The 16,655-nt window shown below is 42.7% G+C and overlaps 2 protein-coding genes across 3 annotated transcripts; one reads left to right on the top strand and one right to left on the bottom strand.

Annotated features, from left to right (window-relative positions):
* The first annotated feature begins 2,866 nt into the window (after positions 1-2,866).
* Positions 2,867-6,084, top strand: hapln3 (hyaluronan and proteoglycan link protein 3). Of its 2 annotated transcripts, none has more exons than XM_067234621.1 (5): positions 2,867-2,938; positions 3,460-3,610; positions 4,175-4,573; positions 4,709-5,011; positions 5,153-6,084. In XM_067234621.1, exons 2-5 carry the CDS (start codon positions 3,475-3,477, stop codon positions 5,425-5,427), a joined length of 1,113 nt encoding a protein of 370 aa, XP_067090722.1. In that variant the 5' UTR covers positions 2,867-2,938; positions 3,460-3,474; the 3' UTR covers positions 5,428-6,084. The 2 variants fall into 2 exon arrangements, with proteins under 2 accessions (XP_067090722.1, XP_067090723.1); XM_067234622.1 differs by having other exon boundaries at positions 2,877-2,938; positions 3,407-3,610.
* A 2,605-nt stretch (positions 6,085-8,689) lies between these two features.
* LOC136942120 (aggrecan core protein-like) lies at positions 8,690-16,123 on the bottom strand. The gene is made up of 17 exons (XM_067234906.1): positions 16,051-16,123; positions 15,557-15,940; positions 15,127-15,301; positions 14,788-14,915; positions 14,390-14,683; positions 13,963-14,262; positions 13,311-13,485; positions 12,990-13,117; positions 12,420-12,713; positions 12,175-12,279; positions 10,843-11,982; positions 10,465-10,578; positions 10,165-10,323; positions 9,985-10,067; positions 9,685-9,829; positions 8,962-9,144; positions 8,690-8,800 (listed from the first exon to the last, which is right to left on the bottom strand). Exons 1-17 carry the CDS (start codon positions 16,121-16,123, stop codon positions 8,712-8,714), a joined length of 3,969 nt encoding a protein of 1,322 aa, XP_067091007.1. The 3' UTR covers positions 8,690-8,711.
* Between the last annotated feature and the right edge of the window lie 532 nt (positions 16,124-16,655).

Here is a 16,655-nt window from a genome sequence, read left to right as displayed (position 1 = left end):
GACCAAATTGTATTTTTTGTGTTTATTTTTTAACCTACCCTCATGTTTGGTCTTTATATCTATCTGGCAACATAAATAAATAATTGAAATGCAGAACCTCTCAGCTTCTATATTTGAACCCTGAGCATTTCAATATCACCTACAGCTTTATTTTCACTTCGCATTTGAGAAGTATGAAATACAAAATGGTTGGCTTAAGATATGAATCCTTTAGAAGACGGAATTAATTGCAGGGATTTTCATTTCAAAAGGGCAGAGAATCTTGGGGACAATTTTAGCATTTATCCCCCCTTCCCCCTGCAGGCTAATCCCCACTGCTGCAACAATGCAACAATATCTTAAACATTCTTATTCACCATCAGCACCTTCTACTGTAGTATGTAAGAAGCACACAGTGTCCTAACCCTATGGTGTGCGCTAAACTACCAGCACATTAAGGGTAGGTCGTTGGCCATTGTATCAGTGGCATATTAGTTGCACAGCGACCTCTCAACAAACTATTTTATACTTACTAAATCAAACACCACCGAATAACATTTTCAAAATTGTAAACAATACCTTTTAATGATTTACAACAAGTTAACTGTGTCATTTTCTTATACTAATGATTTCCCTTATAATTTGGACATGCTCAGTCATTTACAGCTAAATTACAGAGTAATGTCCCTAACCATCTGTTTCAACACTAATGAGGACACTTACAGCTGGAGTGTGGATGTGAATGATAGTTCTGTGTACTCCCCTGGAATCTCACCCGTAGCAAATATTGACAGACAGATTCAGATGAAGGGTGCAAGACCAGAGAATGACAGGAAGACCTGGGGACCCAAGGTGGCCTCCTCAGGAAGGATTCCCTGCACTGAAAACAAACTATTTTAGATCAGGTATGTGCTACTAAAGCGAATACATCTGTATCTCTATGGAATACTGTAATTAGGAAAAGGGAAAAATATAAATATTTTAATAAACTATTTGTAAAAACTCATTCGATCTGTCAACGCAGGTTTAGCTGAATTCTAACTTCGGTGCTAAATTGTATATCTCTTCGGCCTCAACATTTACTGATATCAATGAAAGACTAATATTGTATGAATGTTGTCATAAAAATAGAGATCTATGTAATGATCACAAAAATAATTTGTCAGCAAACTATTTCTCTCACATGCCTTATCATTATCTCGCACATACACACACCTGTGGGACTAAACCCTGAAGATTGCAAACCACCATTTCCTCTGCTTATTAACAGGTCGACTACTAAACTCCTATCACTTGCTAAAACCACACACTCATCAACTCTCCTTTCATGTTCCACACACAGCTCTTCACCCAACAAAAACTGACTCCCTCTGGGTCTAAATGGTGACCTTTGAAATTACACGCCTGCAATTTACATGGACCTGGAATTTGAACCCCTAGGCCAAGGCCTTTCATCTGTGCTTTGGGAAGACCATTGAATGGGTTCTTCAAACGCATCACTAATGGCCAACAAGACTGACCAGGAAGATAAACCAGAATTCTGACTCTTTTGTATACTGTATATAGTATAGCTATACATGTATATAACAATATTGTAGATATTATGTAGGGAAAAGGGGAAGAGAGGAAAAGGTGGAAAGGGGTGCCGGATTTTAGATTGAGGTCAGATGGGTTAAGGGGTCTGTGTGGAAGAGGAGAAGGGTTGGACGGATGGGAATGGGGGGTCAGTGAATGCATGCTCAATGCAGTTGTGGATTGACATCCTGCTCTTCTCAAAGGGCTCTCTGCAGCTTTTTCCTCTCCCCCTTGGTAGCTGTAAGCTATGTTTCTATTATGTCTGCAGGGGTGTGAGAGCAAGTCTGCAGTGATACTAAAATAACAGCTGGATATGGAGAAGGCCAGCCACAGAGGAAGCCAGGGGGGAACCATAGCGTGTAAGGGTTCTGGCATTGCTGCTAAGGTAAAGGTGGGATGGCAAGGAATGTATGTGTGTGTGCGTGCTTGTGCATGAACATTTGTATGTGTCTGTTGTGTGCTTGTGTCTGTTTTCATAAAGCAGGCAGTAGAGCTAGGGCATATACTCTTCAAGCCTTATGGGACTTGTAGAATGTGAATCTGGAAGGAAAACATCACACATCAGCACTGTGACAACCACTCTTCACTCAGCTATTTACAATGGAAAATCAACACATCTGAGGCCTCTGAGGGAAGCTGGAATTGTCTTTCATTTCCACCATCACTGCAGTTATTCTAGTTCTGGACTAAAATATAAGTCAACGTGACAATATTTTCTGTGTCATTTGAGGATATTGCAAAACATGTCATAGCTATGCCTAATCAGCTTAAACCAACATACCAGAATTTAGTAACTTCAACCCACATATTTTCACTTAAGAACTATGCTTACTTTGAATAAAATGTTGCATAAAAGAATCCCCTGACTATTAAAGATTACCCTGTATGAATTTGTCATGAATTGTATTGTATTGTAATGTATACATTAGTAATCATGAGCGTACGGTTCCTGACACTTTACTACTAAAATAACAGTACTTCTTTTGTATAGACTTACTTATTCTTTCTTCACATTGTTTATAAATGACACGAGTTAACCATATTACACCATGCATACAAAGTGTGCGTGCAAAAAATCCACCTGCATTGTAAATATATGTTGGCTACTGTTGACTATATATCATGAATCTTCGTCGGTGTGGAAGCAAGTACGTTACAGCTTAATTCTGATGCTTATGTTTCTCTTGGTACGGATGAGGTCACTGTCGTTCATACTCACTTCAAAGGGGATGCCTCTCAATGACGTCGTCCTTCTGCTTTTCCTCACAAAATATCAATGAAGGAATTGTGACCGGTCTATCTATCTGGTCAAAAAGGATCAAGTGGAACATGCATTAAAACGACGTTGCCACTTAGTTTACTGCGACGAGAACATCTTTAATCCGTAAGTTAAGTTTTATCACTTATTAACCATAGCCTACTGTGCTCGCCTTGAATACGCACGCGAGTTTTTCAAGTCTTTGTTTTGCGTGTAAAACTAGTTGTTGAAAAGTAGGCTACGGAGAAAGGAAATGTTTGAGACTGACAGCTGAAGTATTTTAATGAAATCATCTAGAAACAGGCGGAAATTTAGCTTTTTAAAGTTAATAGAGCCTACATTATTTGTTCTTTCTCAATTAGTCTATTAAGACATTAACATGCTCAGCATTGTTTTGTTATTTAGTCAATTTGTTTATTTTAACAAACCAAAATGTACTTACCTGTATTTATTTTTCATTATGCTATAACAAACAATGTAGTTTGACTTAGCCTGAGAAAATATCACAATTGGCTGAAATAATTTATGTCAACTTTGAGATTTGGCATCCTCTTGTGATGATTTTGAGACACGTTTTTTGTGTTGCATTTATAGTGCTCTTTCAAGATCTTTCCTATAGGCTACTGTCCTCTATCCCTACCATACAGAAGTGTAACACCATTATGGCGATGCTCAATCTGCACATCCTACTCCCTGTACTGGCCCAATGGTTGACTTTCCTAACCTCTTGCCAAGCGGCAAGATACAACAACGGCTTCTTCTACCACGACCTCATGAATGGCAACGGCAATGGAGAGAGTATGTACTAGAACACGTGTCCACTGTGTTTACGAAAATACTGACGTAGTGGGTGATTTAGCACCCCACATCTTATCCTAATTTACCGTGTCTGCAGTGTTGCTTAGCAGGTGCCAAAAACCTAGAAGAATACGTAGGTTAATTTGTTGTTTGTTTATGCATCTATGAATAACATTTACGAAATTTACAAAAGCATTCACAACAGTGTTGGAAGCTAGATTTTTTTTATTACTTGCTCATTATTTTATAGATTGTCAAATGAAAAGTATCTCCTGCTGGATGTGAATTATATGGAGGCAAACAAAGTCTTCCTTATTTTGTGCATCAATCGAATATTACAGGTGTATGGTGTTTATTGGTACATTTGCATTGGTAAATTTCAGTCTACATGCTCACTAATATTTTAAGTACAGGAAGGGGCCTTGTCCTGTGCCCTACACCCTTTTGAATGAGAGCCCTCTGGCTGTGATGCTGTGCAAATACAATTTTTATTTAATTTGATGATTGGAATTTCACTTAAGTTATACTTAAGTGCTTGTGTGTCTGTCTGTTTGTCCTGTACAGTCTACTTCAATGGCGTGCGTCTACATGTGGAGTCTCCAAACTCCTTGGTGTCAGCCGCGAGAGGCAGCAACGTCACCCTGCCGTGCTACTACCGCTACGAACCAGAACTCAGTGTCCCCCGTACAACTCGGGTCAAATGGTCCTGGATCCCTGCCAACGGTGGCTCCTCGGCCATCGCCCCTTCTTCGTCCGCCCGAGAGACAGAAGTTATGGTTGCCATGGGCAACCGGCACCGTAGCTACGGCAGCTTCAGGGGCCGTGTGCGTCTGCGGAGGGCGGCACCGGGGGACATGTCACTGGTGATCAGCGAGCTGCACCTCCACGACACCGGCCGCTACCGCTGTGAGGTCATTGATGGACTGGAAGATGAGAGTGTGACGGTGGATCTGGAGTTACGAGGTCAGACTGTTTGTGTGTGTGTGTGCGTGGAGGTGTATGGGTGTGTATGGGTTGCGTATAACGTTTTTGTTAATGAGTTTCCTCTCAAATGTACAATCAACACATTTTTTCCTTGACCCCTCCCCATTCCTTTAGGAGTGGTATTTCCTTACTTCTCACAGAATGGACGCTACCATTTCAATTTTTTGGAGGCCCAGCAGGCATGTGAAAGGCAGGATGCTACCTTGGCCACCTTTGAACAGCTCTTCACTGCCTGGGAAGAGGGACTGGACTGGTGCAATGCCGGCTGGTTGGCCGATGGGACGGTGCAGTATCCAATCACCATACCAAGGGAGGGCTGTGGGGGCACAGACCTGTCCGCTGGGCTGCGTAGCTACGGGCAACGGCATCGTCTTTTTCACCGCTTTGACGCCTTCTGCTTTGCAGCTTCTCTTAAGGGTCAGTGTGTGGTTACTCACTCTAATCTTCTACTCAGCTAATGTACATAAGAAAGTATGTAAAACACTATCAGTGACTTTTGTGCATGGTGCCACATTGTCTCCCGCCCACTGTTTTCCTCTCTCCTTTCTGTGACGATAGGCACAGTCTACTTCTTACACACAAACAAGCTCAACTTCACCGAGGCTGTCCAGGCTTGCATCAAAGATGGCGGTCAAATTGCCAAAGTGGGTCAGCTCTACGCCGCGTGGAGGCTCATGGGATTGGACCGTTGCGATGCCGGCTGGTTGGCTGACAGGAGCGTCCGCTACCCTATTGTTAAGGCCCGCACTAACTGTGGCCCCTCTGAGCCAGGTATACGTAACTTTGGCTTTCTCCCTGAAGATCACAAATATAATGTTTACTGCTATCGGTAAACATGACTTAATTACTTTGAAATAAAAACTTACAACAGATGGCCTGTACTTGATTCTAATCTTTGCCTACACAGTGCACTGATGTGAAGCCCTGGTCTAAACAAGTTTTTAGCATGAACCAGGTTGCTTAGCACTGAGCCCCCTCACTGCTTTGTTGTCTACTTTTATCTTACTTTACTTTTGAGTTCAATAGATTCTCATTGCAATGTATCTATGCCAATATATCAATACAACAACAACATCAGTTATATTAAAGTTACTTTCAAGGACCACTGTACCCTGTTCCCACTCTTAAAAACACTTGAACCTTTGTTGGCTCACTACAGACTTGTTCATATCTCAAGAAAGATGTGCTTTCAAAAAGAAATGTACTTTTTGTACAACCTTCGTCTATCTCAATGTATTGTTCTCTGTTTTTGCTTTGATGTTATGACTTCCAACATCAGTAATGTTGTGTAGTGACGTATAGGCTATTCTTGGAAAATCTACATATATACATCTACATGTACACTGATGTTTTGCCAAGGATTCATAGAGAACTTGTAACTGATGGCATTTGTGATGTTTTGTTATTAATGATTATATGACTGAGTAGAGGTTGTTACAGTGATTTACAGTTTCATTATAACTACCCTTTTATAAAAGTGTTATATTTTACCATGTTATGTGTTGATTCTATGATATGATGGATTCATATGATCCTTGAACTCAGACTAGATAATACTGTAGCTAGGAACCCTTCAGCTGTTAGTCCAAATTGACTGTCAGCATTTCATAAAAGTGGCGCTAGTAGATGCAATTACAGTGGTAGTAGACCTACAGTATGGCTGCCTGAGTGCAGAGGAATCCTGGGCCAGAGAGGTGATTCGGACCACTGACCCACACAAACTGGGCACTGTATGTAATGGCAGGAGACATCCTTCGTAACATGCTCCATTCAGTGGGAAAGTAAACCGCTAACACCACAGGCGTAGGTAAAGAGCAAACAGAAGTCCCTGTGATTTTTGAACTCCTGGGCCTCAACTGCACGTCCTATTTACACCTGCTGGCCAAGCACGGGTGGAATGCAAACATGCACGCGCGCACACGAACACACACACACAATCTAAAGGCTGGCTTGTTTGTAATGCCTGCAGGGGATGAACGATGAATGCTTTGTGGAGCTCTGAGTGAGTTATTTACTTGAGTTCTTTTTTTTCTCTTTGCTTCCAGAGGGGGGTAAAAATAAACTAAATAGCTAGTTTGTTCTTTCAGCTAAAAGTGTGACTGGTGTTACTGTGCACTGTAGATCTGCTGAGAAAAAAAAAGATTGGGCAAAAGTATGAGGCAGAAAGTCAACATAAAAAATCTGTAAAATAAAAATCTCTTTAGATTGCTGATGCTGCATTTCTGACCTGTAAAATATTATATATTGAACAATAGTATGTATTATGTATTTTGGTAACTGAAAGGTTAAGATGAACCTTTTAACGCAGCTGTCTAATATTGCAAGTATTTATCAAATACTATAAGAAGTTTTCAGGTGTTATTTGATATTTTAAATTATTTTTATTAAGATTTCTCGCCAAAACCATACCTTAGGTATCAACCTTACACATTTAGTTTGTTGTAAAGTACAGTCTTTGACTGCAGAACTTACAGTCCAAAAACACTTACATACTCTAACCATAACACACACATTGACACACAACATGTAGCTAACACGTTCCCATATATACACACACACACACACACACACACTTGCAAGGAGTAAGGCCAAAATACACAATAATTGTAATTTATTGTTTCTGTGACTTATTCTGTCATGTATTTAGGTTAAGGGCTTCATGTGTGTATGTGTGTGCCTGACCTCTTTGATATAAACCTTTTACAAGCATCATGTTGAAGCACACTGAGCTCAAATGCTGTGTTCTATGTGTGTGTGTTTCCGCCTTTGTCCCTATCACTGTATTCACAGCTTGTTTCATTAAGGGCTATCAATTCTCGAGTGCTTCAGAGCTCTTTGCCTTTTCATATTTGGCACAGAGATTTTTCGACTATTGGTAAAACACCACCAAGTCAGGATGGATCCTTGCAGGTTGCAAGTAAGATAGGTCTGGAAAAAGTGTCCCCTAACAAACGTGCTACAGTGTGTCTGATCTCTATGTAAGTTAATCACAGATCCCGCTGTTCAGAGTGAAGTTATAGATAGACAAATAATTATTATAGAACATTATCATTGTTAGACAGACAATAGCTCACTGACATGGTAGAATGTGGTCGCTAAAAAATGACTTGAGGAATTTAAACGAGTACAGAAGCTCATGGATTGTTAATGTAGGTCACAACTGTTTTTGGCTACAGTAGTTACCTGGCTCTCCCTACGGATAGCATTAATAGCCAATCACCCATGTGCAGAATTGGTCCAGTTTTAGATGATTCCAAGTATTTGAGCCATGGCAACCCAAGAACCTGGTTGATGGATTAGCATTATAGTGTATAATCATGCATATGTTGACACACTTTGTTCATCAGTCGGAAACACCAGCCTTATTCTGTCTCTATTCATCACACAGATGTTGTCCCTATGTGTGGCCTTAGGGGCCCACCCTAAAAAGTCTCAAATTAAAACAAAAATAGAAAAATATCCTAAATGATATAATAAAGATCTACATAGCAATGTGCTTGACTTCAGAGTATCCAGCTGTAATCCCAAACACTTAATTTTGTTCTGTTTTTGACTCTCAGTGTCACTCTAGTGCCTTGGAAAAGACGCCCCTGTCCCCAACCCCAAAGTAGTACCTGAATAAATAAACCCCAAATAAATCAAAAAATCGTAATAATCTATTTTGAAGTGTTGTATTGAAGTTTTGGACCCATCTATGTTAATGAAGGTGTATAAAGTGCCACCTGGTGGTATGGAGTCTGCCAAAACACTCCCTATTTCTATAGTACATTATTATGTATACTATCACCAAGTTTTATACTTTAAATCGATACCACTACTTTCTCCCACCAAATCATTAGCCTTCAACAGTTGAACACAAACACAAACAGAACATTCCACTAAAGTAAACGAAAGACTTCCCACATATCCCTACATGCCCCTCAAAGGCACTGAGTGACGCTCAAAGACCAAAATGCCAGTCAGATGGACTACAAAATCAAGTTGTAATGTGCTTTGTCGTTTATATACATGGTGGGAATGTTATCTTTTTTTGGTCACACAAAAATGGTTTGGGGTATCAGGTATTTTACAAGAGCGGTCCTTTAGATTCTCTTTAGTGTGTCCTTTCACTCCCTAATTAAAGGAGCTTCCTCCATGATTGACTGCTGACCGCTTTAGACCGCCTCCTGATGGACCGCTTGTGTAGTCTGTTGCTTGTGGTGCCAGCTGATGGGAAGAGAGGCATATTATCATGACATCTTAATACGTTGTAGTGAAGTGCCTGTACATCAGCTTCCTGCCTTTTTGTAACAACTATATTACTGTATGTCAGTTCTGTCAAACTATCAAGGTAATGTGTGGTATATATTTCTGCACATCTCACTTACGTCCTATACACTCCACTTGTGGCTCCTCCCACCGGCCGTCGGGCAGGCAGCGTACAACAGGTAGATGGCGCTGTGTGAAGCCAGAGTCACACTGATAGCGGACTATGGAGTTGACTGGGTAACGGTCTCTTCTATCGCCCATAGGTTTGGCATTTTCTACCTCAGGAGGCCAAGAGCACATGGCTGTGAAAAAAGGAAAAGGTATCATGTGTCAGTTGGTGCTTCATTGTTGGACCTACTAGGCTCTATTTTGCTGGTGAGGAGCAGAATATACATAAAATAATTGTGTGCTCTTTAGGTAAATTAGGAAAATGAATTCCACAGCTGACAATTCTGATTATTGTGGTGGTATTTTCTTAGATTTGGAGAAGTAATGGTGCAGGAAGATACTTATACGTAAATAATAACTATTGATATTGAATTTGCAATTATCATGCCTAAATGACCAACTCGGCAATGAGACTATATTTAACAATTTTGATAATGGTGTCGTCAATGGACACATCCAAAAACTTGAGGTATCTAACCAGGATTTCTGCTGTTACCCAGCACCTTCTCCAAACCACCATAGGTACACAATTCCTGAATGTGAGTACAGTGTTGCTGTTACTGTTTGTTTGTACAGACAAAGAGTAGATGTATATTACTCTTCACTTCAGCATTTTGGAGACTTTGCCACAGTACAGTTAGACCTAATCCTAAACCTCTGACCCCAGCTCATACCAGGTCCACTCTTGCAGGTGAAGGGCAGGTGGTAGTTGCAGGGTACATCATTCCACTGGCCTTCTTCATGCCAGATCATTACCACACAGTCCTCCGCTGAGTCAAAGTAGTTATCAGGTTGGTTTGGCCTCCAGTTCTCAAATTGCTATTAAGACAGCACCAACATGAACTTTGTAAGAGATCAGACAATTAAAATACGTTTAAAAGTTGCCAGCAAATGACAGGTTGGAAATGTCCTTATCAAGGCACACAAAATTAAAAAGTCATGGTTTTGAGATACCTGTTCTGGGGATAACTCACCAGGGGACTCCCGTCTGTCCAGCGAAACTCATTCTGCACGTCCTTATCATTTAGTCCAATCCACTGGTAATCCTGGGCATTAGCTAGATAAAGGAGAGATTGAGGCCACATGATTACATGTAACACACACGCAGTGCACATGTAGCCTGCAGCACACAACACACAGTCAAAGGTACTCACAGTTGACAAAGTTTTGCTCCTGTTGCGAAGTGATGCTGACCAGATGAGAGTTGAGCTCTTGGCAGCGATGCTCAGCCACACCCCAGGTGTCCCTCTCAGAAAAGTGAAGGTAGCAGCTTCCCATGAATTCCACCCAGCCTTCTGCACAGCCTTGCGTTGCTGTGAACACACAAACGGGGTGATAATGAGAGAACCAATTCTCCATTTGGAGAAATAGGAATATTGATTATGTGTGTGGCTTTATTTTAATATGTATGTGTAAAGGTACATCTTAGCTACATCTGTGATGTAGTGTCTTACGTGTCTTGCAGTCTTCTCCAGTAAATCCATGTGGACACTGACAGACTGCAATATCACCCTGCACAGAACAGGTACCAGCTCCACACGGATTAGGTTCACAGGGGTCAGGAGATGCTGAGCCGGGGAAATCAAGAAACAAACCGAAACAATTAGATGTGGAGAGGTTTACTTTGAACCAAATAATAAGCAGTGATTTCAAAATGCTACTTTCATTTAAAGTTTTAATACATTACATTACATTTAGTCATTTAGCAGACGCTCTTATCCAGAGCAACTTACAGTAAGTACATTTATTAATACATTTATTTAGCGGTTTAAAGTCACAATAAAGTACCTTTCTCATGCTTTAAATGACAGAAATATGCAAATTCAACATACCGTCCTCAGTGGCAGGTTGCTGCACAACAGCAGGTGTCACTTGTGAGACAGCAGGTGCGGTGGTAGGACTGGAGTAAGTGGATGAGGGAGAAGTGACATAAATCTCCTCCGTGGGCCCAGCCAGGCCTTCAAGATCTAGCTGCGGTAGCTTTTCCTCTAAATGAACTAAGTTCTCTTGGTTGGTAATATATTCTGGAGAAGGGAATGTAGAACCTGGGGGCAGGACAACAGACATTCCTTCGGCTGTAGGATCTCTCCGGGAAAGCTCCCCATTGGCTGAAGCATGGTGATCCCAAATACTACTCACTTCGTAGAACCCTGGACCACTACCATCGCCACTGAGGTCCACCTGCCCACGTCCCTGTTCTGGACGACGATCAGAAGGCTGCACATTTACCTCCATCATCCCATCCTCCGGCAGGAAGACAACATCCCCTCGGGGTGGGGAAACATCTTCAGAGGGGGTCCCTGAAGTGTAGCCAGATGGATCCCCAGATCCACTCGGAAAACCAGAACCCATGTGATGGAAACCAGATACTTCCTGCTCGCCTGATGCTTTGGTCGTCTGGTCGACGAGAGTGGGGGTAACAAAGGATATGACTGGGATCCCAGAGCCACTGAAGAAGCCGCTGGTCCCTGAGCCAGACATGCCCCCTGATCCACTCAGGTCCACGCTCCCTCTTCCCAATTCTTGCTGGGTGGGTTGTTGCTTAGTAGAAAGGTCGACCGTCTCCCCATCCACCATGATGATTGTGGACTCTCCGCTACCACTGAGGTCACCACTGAGGTCACCACTGCCACTAAAAGAATGGGGACCCACACCGGAGGGGAACCCACTGAACCCAGGTTTCTCCTCTTCCCCAACACTAGACTCCCAGTCCCCAGAGTCTACCTTTGTGTTGTAGATGACGGAGCTCCCCTCCTGGGGCCCCTCAGAACCAGAGGCCTCTCCAGACAGGTGGTCGCCGCTGAGAGTGATGTGGATGCCTGAGCCAGATCCTTCCCCACTGGTCTCAAAACCGCCAAATGAATCCCCACTAGGACCACCAGCTCCACTCCCACTGCCACTGCCACTGGCTGACTGCTCTGCTGAGCCTGAGCCAGACAGGTCAACAGAGACTGGAGGTACAATAGGAATGACTGGGGTAACACAGAGAGAGAGAGAGACAGAGAGAGAGAGAGAGACCAGGAGAGATACTGTGACAACGCAAAAGATTCATGGAAAGGATGTGCCATAATCATGATCGTTGAATAGAAACAGAAAAATACACAGTACATTGAAATGAAATACATTGAGAATTACGGAGAATGACAAAGTTAAAGATGTTTTACCAGGTGTCAATTGATCAATACTCGTCGTCATGTTGATTTTTTCCTCATCCACCACTACTAGAGTCTCATTGACACTGGTTTCATTGTGAAGTACTCTGCGCTCAGCTATGGAAAATACAATTTCAAAATTACATTTAATCATTGAAGTTAAAACATTTAAATAAATATAGATGATATGTTTCCACTGACTCCTCATGTCTCTATATAATATTTCCATAATATTATAAAAATTAACTTTTTACTACCTCTGAAGCAGTAGGCGTCGTATCTGGAGTGCTGGTCTGGATGGCCTGTCTGGTTGGGGTAGGCATAGATGGTGTGTACCCCAGCCTTGCCTCCTCCACAGTGGGCCTTGGGTTGGCGGATAGGGTAGCGGACAGTGCGGTCGGCCAGCCAGCCAGGACGACACTTGTCCAGGCCCTGCTTCCAGGCAGCATAGAGTTCGCCGGTGGATGCCAAGGTGGCATTAAGTTTCTGACAGTGAGACACTGCCTCGTCGTAGGAGAAGCTATCATAATCACTTGTGTAGAAAACCTCACCTAAGAGACAGCGGAATGGAGGGAAAGAAGGTTGAAAGTAGGGACAGATAATATGGAATAAAACTGCCCCAATGTTTTTTACATTTTGTAAGTGGGATATCACTCAAGAGTTTGAGAAACACTGTACTAAACTGATATGTACAATAATATGATAGATTTTTACTTAAGAAACAAGTGGACTTAAGGTACAGTACACCGTACAATGTCACAATGAGAAATTCAAGGCACAAAAGTCTTATTATTTTAGGTCAACCTTAAAGTAAGAGCTAGTCTTACCCCTGAGGCGCTCAACATAGCAATATACATCATATCGCTCATCAGAAGGCCTTAGGCCGTACGATCTCACTCCAGGGAGATGCTCCAGGTTACCTGAACACTTATCTCTGGGCGACACAATAGGGTACCTGAACATAGTAGAGAGAGGCAGTTAATACTTAGGTCATAGCCTGGGTTAGAAATCTGGGTGAAAAGCGCCACACTTCATATTTCCATAACAATGACCAAAACAGATTTACCTTAGCAAATCAGGCAACTGACAATTACCTGTCTAGTCTGACCTCAAATAAAAAAATGTAAAAGAATGCAAATGCAACAGACCTGACAGTTTGGTCTCTGAGCCAGCCAGCATCACAGTGGTGTAGGCCATCCTTGTAGGCTGCCTGGAGTTGCTGGGGGCTGGCGATGATAGCCCCCACACTTTGACAGGCCAGCTGGCCCTCAACGAAAGACAGAGCATAACGGCTTGAGCCTGCCCTGTAGTGGAACACCACACCTGGGAGAAAGGAGTTAAGAAAACAAGATATGGAGGAGTAATAGAAGGTTTGGGAGAGAAGGGAAGAGAGGGTGACAAAGAGATATGGGAGATGAAAATAGAAAGAGCTCTTAATATCGTATGTTGTTAACATGGACAACCTAATCAATATATTTGCATAAGGTTTACTTGGTCCGACCTCCCATCACTGCAGGACATCTATGATAAGAGAACCAGAAATGGGCTAGCAACATCATTACCCCACCCACCCACCCATAAGTTCTTTACCCTCCTGAAGTCTGGCAAGCGGTGCCAGAGTACTGCAACCAGAACATCCAGGCTTCGGGACAGTTTATATCCTAAAGCCTTTAGGCGGCTCAACAGTCCACAGTACCACTACCATCAGGATACGAGCAATTATATCATGCCTACAGATACAAATACGATACCGTGCAGCATGCATCAATAATTCAATCCATATATGATCAAAAGACTAACCTGTGGGAGCCATGGCAGTATCATTCTCACATGGAAGTTCCTGTCCCAGGTCTGGTCTGACTGTGGCCCTGCTGACCTCCTGTTCTATCACTGGCGTCACCTTTGTAAAAGTATCGATGACACTGGGGGGGATGGGGAGAGGTTGTTCCAATGTGCTGGTGTCAGTTGGGGCCTGGGTGGCCACCTCTCCCCGTGCCTCCCCATCAGGTGTTGTGGAACGTGCCGGGAAGTCCACAGGGCTTGGAGTCATGGTGATGATGTCGGGGAAGGGTGTCGTCAGGATTGCATTGTCTTCTGATTCTCCATTTTTTAAATATAAAAATTGTGATTACCTAGAGTTCGACTGAGCATTCAATTGTTTATTCTTGGAAAATGGTTATTCAGTGGCCAGCAAGTGACCAGCGAGTGGTGCGTTCTATTTATTTACCTCGGAAGCAGACCGCATCATAGCGTGAGTCTGGGTAAGGATAGCCTGTCTGGTTGGGGTACAGGTAGACTGTCCTCACTCCTAGCAGGCCTCCTCCACATTGAGGCCTGGCGATGTTGATGGGGTAGCGAACACTCCTGTCTGCCAGCCAGCCTGCATTACAAACGTCCATGCCAGCCTTCCATGCCAGGTAGAGCTGGCCTGTGGTGGCAAGACTGGCACCAAGTTTGGCACACTGGTCGCCAGCCTGGTAGAAGGTGAACTTTTCCACTGACATGGAGTAGAACACTCTGCCTAGAGGGATAAAGGTGAGAAGGTAAAGAGTGAGACACACACACAATGAAAGTAATACCTAAGAATAAGAACATGCCATGTAAGCATGATGTGTTGTAGAATACCTGACATCTTCTCGGCGAAACAATACACGTCATATGTCTCGTTGACGTCTCTCACTCCGTAGGTTCTCACACCTGGGAAGTCCTCTTTGTCTCCAAAACAACCCTCTCTTGGTTCGTGGATAGGGTACCTTTAGTGGATTACAAGTCGTGTAAAATTTAAATTTAAAATCTACTCATATTGAGCAGTCGGAAATTACACTCAATTGGACTGCGTTGAGAACGTCAAACACATTGATATCCAAATTTGATGACCATGCTGGTTTCTCTGTGGTGCTATAACTCTGCTGGTTTACTTGGTATTGGCAAGTAATGTCAGTAAGACAGCTATATTAACTATACCTGACAGTTTGATCAGAGAGCCAGCCGGCATCACACTGGTGATAACCATCGTCGAAGGCGGCCTGGAGCTGGGCAGGTGTGGCAATGGTGGCACTGTTCTGGATACATGCAGCCTTGGCCTTCTCAAAGGTCAGGGTGTAACGAGTAGAAATGGCTCGGTAGTGGAACACAATACCTGGCAAGAAGAGGAGAAGAAATCTGTATTCATTAGGTGATAATAATATTAGTTAATAAAAATGGCAACATGGTGACTACCATTTAACTAATAACTCTAATAAAAACATTTTAGTAATAGGCAAATTAACGAGTGTTAGCAGTATAACACTAATTAATTAATGATCACGTCAGAGTAAAATTCACAGGCTGTTACAAATGAACCATTGGGTCATGAAAAGTGATGTTACAATTGCAATTGCAATTGCTTCCTTACCTTGAACAGTGACGTCCACAGAGTCGTAGCTATCCTCAATGCCATGCATGACCTCACAGCGGTAACTGCCTGAGTCAGTGGCACGCAGCTCCGTCAACTCCATGGTGGCATCGGTCGCCACCAGTGGATAGTTCACCATTGTGACCCGGTCCAGATACTCTGTCTCAACGTGAACTTTCCCTTCCGACGCCACCAGGATGAGGGTGACCTTGTCCTTGGTGACATGAGTCCACTTGATGCGGTGAGAGAGGGGGGCGAGGGTTGGAGCGCCAGGGTCGTTGACCGTGTTGTCCTGGAAGTAGCAGGGCACCACCACTTTGCCGCCCAGAAGAGGGAGCAGCGGCACCTCCTCAGGGATGCTAACACTCAACGTGCCATCAAGATCTAGACAGAACCCAAAGAGGGGGATGGTTGATGGTCAGCCATAGATAGAGCATTTGCATTGCTATCTCTATCTTATTAACATGCGAACACGTAATTAAAATCACACTTACCCTCAGGGTTCTCAAAGGATATTGTTGCAGTGATGAAGGGAAGACACACACACAGAAAAGGTAAGATGACCATGGTTTACCTGTAGAATTGGAGGGTAAAAATGTATGTGATCACTTGGATGCGACTGACACGTAACCTTTCATTTCTACTACAAATTCACTCATACATAATATTAAATTGATTATAATTTATATTTACATTTATATCCTCAGAAAGGTTAATTCATGCTGGTCTAACCAGTTCTCCGTGGCGGTAATTTTCATCGGTCATTCATACATTTTTTATTTATTCATTCATTCCTTCTTTTTCCAACTGCCCCACAGTGGCAGACCAAAAATTAAAATAATACAGGACTGTACAGACCGCTATGCCTGTGGGCAAAGTGGAAATGATGTCAGAAGTCAGATGTGTCGAATCCCACACACAGACATACATACACATATGTTTATCAACGAATGTTTCTGGTACATGAAGGTCCTGAGTACTAAAATAGGAGCTATGCTTTGCTCAGCATAGGGTATAGGGAATCAATTCTGTTTTTAACCAAATGCATTTCCGTGTTTATTGTTATAGTCTATTATGAAATGGAAATAGCCAAGGATAG

This window comes from Osmerus mordax, chromosome 4, assembly GCF_038355195.1.
Source record: "Osmerus mordax isolate fOsmMor3 chromosome 4, fOsmMor3.pri, whole genome shotgun sequence".
Lineage (NCBI taxonomy): Eukaryota > Metazoa > Chordata > Actinopteri > Osmeriformes > Osmeridae > Osmerus > Osmerus mordax.
This window is presented reverse-complemented; position numbering and strand designations above follow the sequence as displayed.